Source organism: Trachurus japonicus, chromosome 18 (genome assembly GCF_045865225.1).
Source record: "Trachurus japonicus isolate A0001 chromosome 18, Traja_1.0".
NCBI lineage: Eukaryota > Metazoa > Chordata > Actinopteri > Carangiformes > Carangidae > Trachurus > Trachurus japonicus.
The window spans coordinates 11958707-11964328 of record NC_140924.1 but is presented as its reverse complement, the minus strand read 5'-3'; the positions used below and the strand labels follow the sequence as shown (position 1 = coordinate 11964328).

The window sequence follows — 5622 nt, the reverse complement described above, 5'->3', positions numbered from 1 at the left end:
TCACTTCGGTCGGACCAGATGTCGGTTCAGGTGCTGACATGGTCTCAGCAGGCTGTGAAATTGATTTTTTTCTTCTAGAGAGAATCATTTTCATTACATTTCGTCTGGTCTTACTACTAACCTTGGATCCAGTTGTTGGGTCAGTAGATATTGTGGGTCCATATCCTAAGGTCTTCTCTGTTTCTTTTACTGTGTCATTTTGATCTGTTCGTACAGGTGGTCTAGCCGTCTCCTCATGCTCTGATGTGATGATGTGATGATCTTTTAGAATAGCCCTTGTGGCTAACGTGACCTTTGTCCACTTTTGATCATGGTTCGGGAAATATTCTGGGTAAAGAAAGGCAACAGAAATATTTCAATCTTTAACTTTTATATTCATGTAAGCTAAACTTCACACACATAGACCCATGTTAAAGTTGACATATTATAGAAATATCACTTTTTGGAGGCTCCCTATCATATATTTGGGTGTTTGGCTTGCCTTCCGACCCCCATAATATGAAATCTGTCATCTGCAGGCTCCCTATGAAATAAAACGTGGGTTAGGTAAACACAGGGTGCGATTTGCCGGGGGGGGGGGGGGTGTGGGGGATTTTCCCCCCCTCTGTTTTCGATGCCCCCCTCTCTGGTCATTTATTATTATCCCCGGTGGGGATACGTGTTGCCCCCCCCCCCCCCTCTGGTCAGTAATATCCTACTTTAGATCAAGTCTACATCATTTGAACTGTGAGCCTTCTCATCCCCCCCTACAGTAGCGCACAGCGTCTCCCAGACCGTCATATGTAGCCTAGGCTACTGTAAATTCTCGAAAAAAAAAAAGAAAAAAAAAGGCGAGAGATGCCAGTTGCACTGGGTCGGGTCTGTCTCCAGGTTTGAGCAAATAAAAGCCGGTCTCAAGCCGGGTCTGTTCTATACTTAATGTTTGGGTGCAACAAAATCAACATCTAATCTGTCCCTTCAAAATAAAGTTAGTGACGTGTCTGTTTGGAGCAGCTGCTGACAGATGTGCAGCGGACAGTGACAGTTTCCTCATCACTAAACCTGAGCCACCATCCGATCCTTCCTCGGGACAAAGTCTCTTGGACATTTAGCTTTCTGTGTTTTTCTTCTCTTTAACCGTCTCATTTCAGTTTTTGTCGGTTGGCAATCATCTGGTGCACCCGCTGTTTCTCTCTCGCGCTCGCTCACTCACCCACTCTCGATGCGCATATAAATGTTATAAAACAAAATAAAAAGGAAATTGAGAATTGCGCAAATTGAAATGACCTATAGTGTAGTCTATTCAATGACCACACCTGTCACGTCTCTATGAACACAGCTACAGACTTTCGTTTATTTATTTATTTTTGCCGCGGTCCGACCGCATCGGGTCCAGGGTCAACACTGGTCGGACCTGGTCAGGTCTTTGCTCATCTATTTGCTCAAACTTGGAGCCAGACCCGGTCCACTAGGAGACCAGGTTGAGAACGGTAGTTGTCAGGTGTGGAGGTACGGTGCGGCGGGGGGGGGGGCGTGTGTATCGTTGTGTATCGTTTTGCCTCGTGGTGATGGACCACTTGTTAACATAGATGCTTGTTCATCCCGTTAAGTGCAGCGGCTGTCATCTGTCTGCCATCTGCCCGATTCAACGTGAATGCAGCATAAAGAATACGATTGAGTTGGTTGTGATATACAACCACACCGCTAGATGGGAGTAATTCCTACACATTGTCCCTTTAAAACACCGGGGAACTATTGTAATTTGTGGAAAAGGGGCATAATATGTGTCCTTTAAATGTTCTCAACATTCCTTGTTTTTTTCCCCATCTCTATGGGACACTGCAATAAGAAAATTTGCATTTCCCCCAACTGTTTATTTTTGATAGAAAACATCACTTCTGTCTGAATATGAAACTGTTAAAGTGGTTAAAATATGTATTCATACTTTTTCAGTCAGTCACTCAAAAAAAAAACTGAGTAATGCATTTAACCGCCATGGCCTCTAGTCTATTGACATGTTCAATACTTATTTTCCCTGCTGCATATCGCTAGCATCTATGCAGAAGCTATTGTGAGATGCTAACCTGTACTGTTAATTTGTTAGTGATATTTTGTGCTGCTGAAACATAAAAATGTAGTTCATGCTGCTCGGCAAACAGAGCAGACTGTGGAGCATTCAAGGGTGCAATTTACTCATTTTGGTGTCATAAAAGCACTTCATTGGTATCTATACTACAAAAGTCTGAAGAGGGTAGTTGTTATCTTAAGACTTTTGGAGAAAGTTCAAGTTCCTTTGGGCTCAGTGCCGGGCCACTCTTTTATGTCTGTTACGCTGATAATACACAACTTTATATGTCCATCACGCCCTTTTGCACTCTCTCACCCAGTACATTACTGTATTAATTGCCTTCATGATGCGATATGAAGAGTAACTATAGTTAGCTCACTTACAAGGTACAATTAAAGTCTGGGGTTAATAATTCTGGTTGTTAGATTGCACATTGTATCGTAAGTTAATTCATTTTCATGTTTAAAATGTTAAATGTCAAAATAATGTATTAATAATAAAATAAGAAATTATACGATTTAAAGATCCCCCGAGGAGTTTGCTTTTGGTTATAAAAGAGTCTCATATTAATGTGGATGAATCTACCTTACCCACACTTGTTAATGGGTCAATTTTCGATAAATATATCTTTTTGTCTTTTCGTGGTCAACTCTCCCAGCATTTCCTACTTTTGGTTTCGTGGACGCCGCCTGACGGGTCATGGGAATAACGCCGCCGGATTGCTGTTTATGGCCGGAACTACGACGGTATCTGATCGTCTTCAAACCTCCAACTTTCATTCTGGATTAATGAAAACATTCTTGACAAATGTTTTTGCTTTCGTCCGTCTTGCGCTGGTCCGAGAATTTCACCGTGCGCACGGAGGCTCATGGGAAATGTTATATGAAAACACTTTGCATTCCAAAACTCCTCGTAGTCCCTTTAAACAATTGTTTAAAAGCACTCTTAAATTATGTGTCTCTTTAAAAACACTGTTGCATATGGTAACTCAAAAGTAATTCATAATTTTTGTGGTTAAAAACTAGTTATGATGCTAAATTTATTTCATTGTGTACAGGTGTTTCGGTACTCAGCGTTTGGTTCACACGGAACTAAGGAAGCAGTAGATGAGATTACCATGCTAGAAAGTGTATAGAACCAAAATACCTTACAACTCTGCACTCTGTGTTGGTTGTTTTTTTGTTATTTGTTGTTTTTTTAAATGTTTTTTTTGTTTAGTTTTTAGTCTTGCAAACTGTCAGCAAGTATAGAAAAACCTTTGCAAGCACAGTCGGATAGAAGTTGGAAATGGATTGTGACCAGTCACAGAAGACTTTGGATCATCTAATGACGCACTCTGAACACAGATAAGACACACACAAACACACACACTATTCATCTACCCGGTTAATAACAGTCTTATTTACATGGACAATGGCAAAGGACATAGAGCAGAGCTGTAAATTTGTAATGGTTGCTGTATTACAGTCACTAAAGCTTCAACTGTTCAACCAACGCCCACTGCTTTCTAGATTCACGTGTTAGTCCTATTGGACCTCAGAATCAATGTGAGTGTCTCCTATCCCCAAAAAGGTTAGGAACATTAATCAACTGCCCTCTTTCAGTCATCAGAGCAACTCTGATAGGACCCGTTAAAGACTTTCAGCCATTCATCTCCAAATGTCTTAAAGCTTCAGTTGGTAACAATTATTCAGTCATATTTGCTGGAATTGTCACTATATTCTGATGGTCAGACATTAAATGAGTAATTTAGGACAAAATCCAACTCCTCTGGCTCCACCTACAGCCTGTAATCGTATTTGCCAAAATCCACCGCGCCCGACGATTCTCCACCAGTCAGGTAGAGGGAGCAGGAGGAGCAGCCAATCGCCGCTCCTACACGTCGTGCTATGGATACGGTACATCTTTTTTTTTTTTTTTTTTTTCTCTGTGGGTGCGTTCATGGCTACTTTGTGTGTGTCTGTGTGTGTGTGGGGCACTTGGCAGAGGTTCATAAAGGGACCTGACGGAGTATTGTCTTGAAATTTCCGACCAAGTCGCGGAGTTTACTTTCACTTTCGTCAACTTACCAACTGGAGCTTTAAGAGGGTAGTTGTTACCTCAAGACTTTTGGAGAAAGTTCAAGTTCCTTTGGGCTCAGTGTTGGGCAGTGGTGTACTTAAGTACATATCCAGAGGATTTGTACTTTACTTGAGTATTAGATTTCTTTGGTACTTATCACTCTTACTTGAATACATTTCCAAGACAAATATTTTTACTTTTACTCGAGTTACTTTCTAGGAAGGCTGAAAAGTACTCGTTACTTTCAGGTCTGCTCTTTTTTTTTCTTTTTTCTAAAATCCTATTGGACACAAGCTGTGTTTGTCAAAGAAGGAAACCCTGACCCCTAAAAGCAGCACATCAGTGCAGCTGGTTTCAAAGAGTTAATTCTCAGAAACAAGAGTTAAAAGCTCCTTAAATTCATTTAGAAACAATTATAGTAATTCATTGATGTGAAAAATAAGAACTTTACTCTTACTCTTACTTTTACTTAAAGTAAATTTAAAAGCATGTACTTTTGGATACTTAAGTACCTTTAAAAGCAAGTACTTTTTTACTCTTACTCGAGTAACATGTCAACTGAGCTACTTTTACTTGTAACAGAGTAAATTTTGACCAGTAGTATTTGTACTCTTACTCAAGTACTGGGGTCTAGTACTCTGTCCATCTCTGGTGTTGGGCCACTCTTTTATGTCTGTTACGCTGATAATACACAACTTTATATGTCCGTCACGCCCTTTTGCACTCTCTTACCCAGTACATTACTGTATCAATTGCCTTCACGATGCGCAGATATGAAGACTAAGACTCAGCTCTTGGCTCTAAATTCACACTCTGAAATATCAATATTTGTTCACTCCCAGTGGTTATCTAGACACAGGTCAAGACTCCTGTTGTTATCTTGGACCCATAAAACCACTGCCTCCTTTTTCCATCTTCAGTCTTTTTTCAGACGACACCCTCGCCTCTCTTTTATCGCAAACACTCCCTCAGAGGTCTTACTCAATATTAACATTATGAATATGACGTTAACATCACCCCCAACAACTTATTCACTGGACTTCAACTCATCCATTTTACAATGCAGCATTAATTATTACATGTCCTAAGTCCACTGACTCACAATTCAAGCAAAGCACGCCAGCGCTTCCTCACGTTCCTTCATCTCCATGAGCCATAAACCACTCCCAAGCTACAGGGAAAGGACCAATTCATAGTTTTTTATTGGTAACGCAACAACTGCCAAAAGTAATTTGTTGACTTTCCAAAAAAAACTTAGGAAACTGATTGCCTGAAGTAAAGTAGATCATTACTTCTAAGTTGTTGAAGCTGAAAATAACTGTGTTTAGACAGTTAAATTTAATTCATATTAAAATATTTTTATTGTCATTGAGCAGCGCACATCTAAATGTACTTCTGCAGCCTAAAAAAACAACAACTCACATTCACAGTATGCATAAATATGTTAAAAACATAGGTATGAATAATTAAGGGTATCCCATACTGCACTATGTCTCATGTAGAAAGTGCACTCG

General features: G+C 40.2%; 1 protein-coding gene across 1 annotated transcript in view; it reads right to left on the bottom strand.

Moving 5' to 3' along the window:
• The window catches only part of LOC146968786 (mucin-3A-like), a 48416-nt gene extending 43158 nt beyond the window's left edge, over positions 1-5258 (bottom strand). The window contains exon 1 of the mRNA XM_085759318.1: positions 5243-5258. Within this exon, the coding sequence (XP_085615444.1) occupies positions 5243-5258 (16 nt within the window). The remainder of the gene's footprint in view (positions 1-5242) is intronic.
• Between the last annotated feature and the right edge of the window lie 364 nt (positions 5259-5622).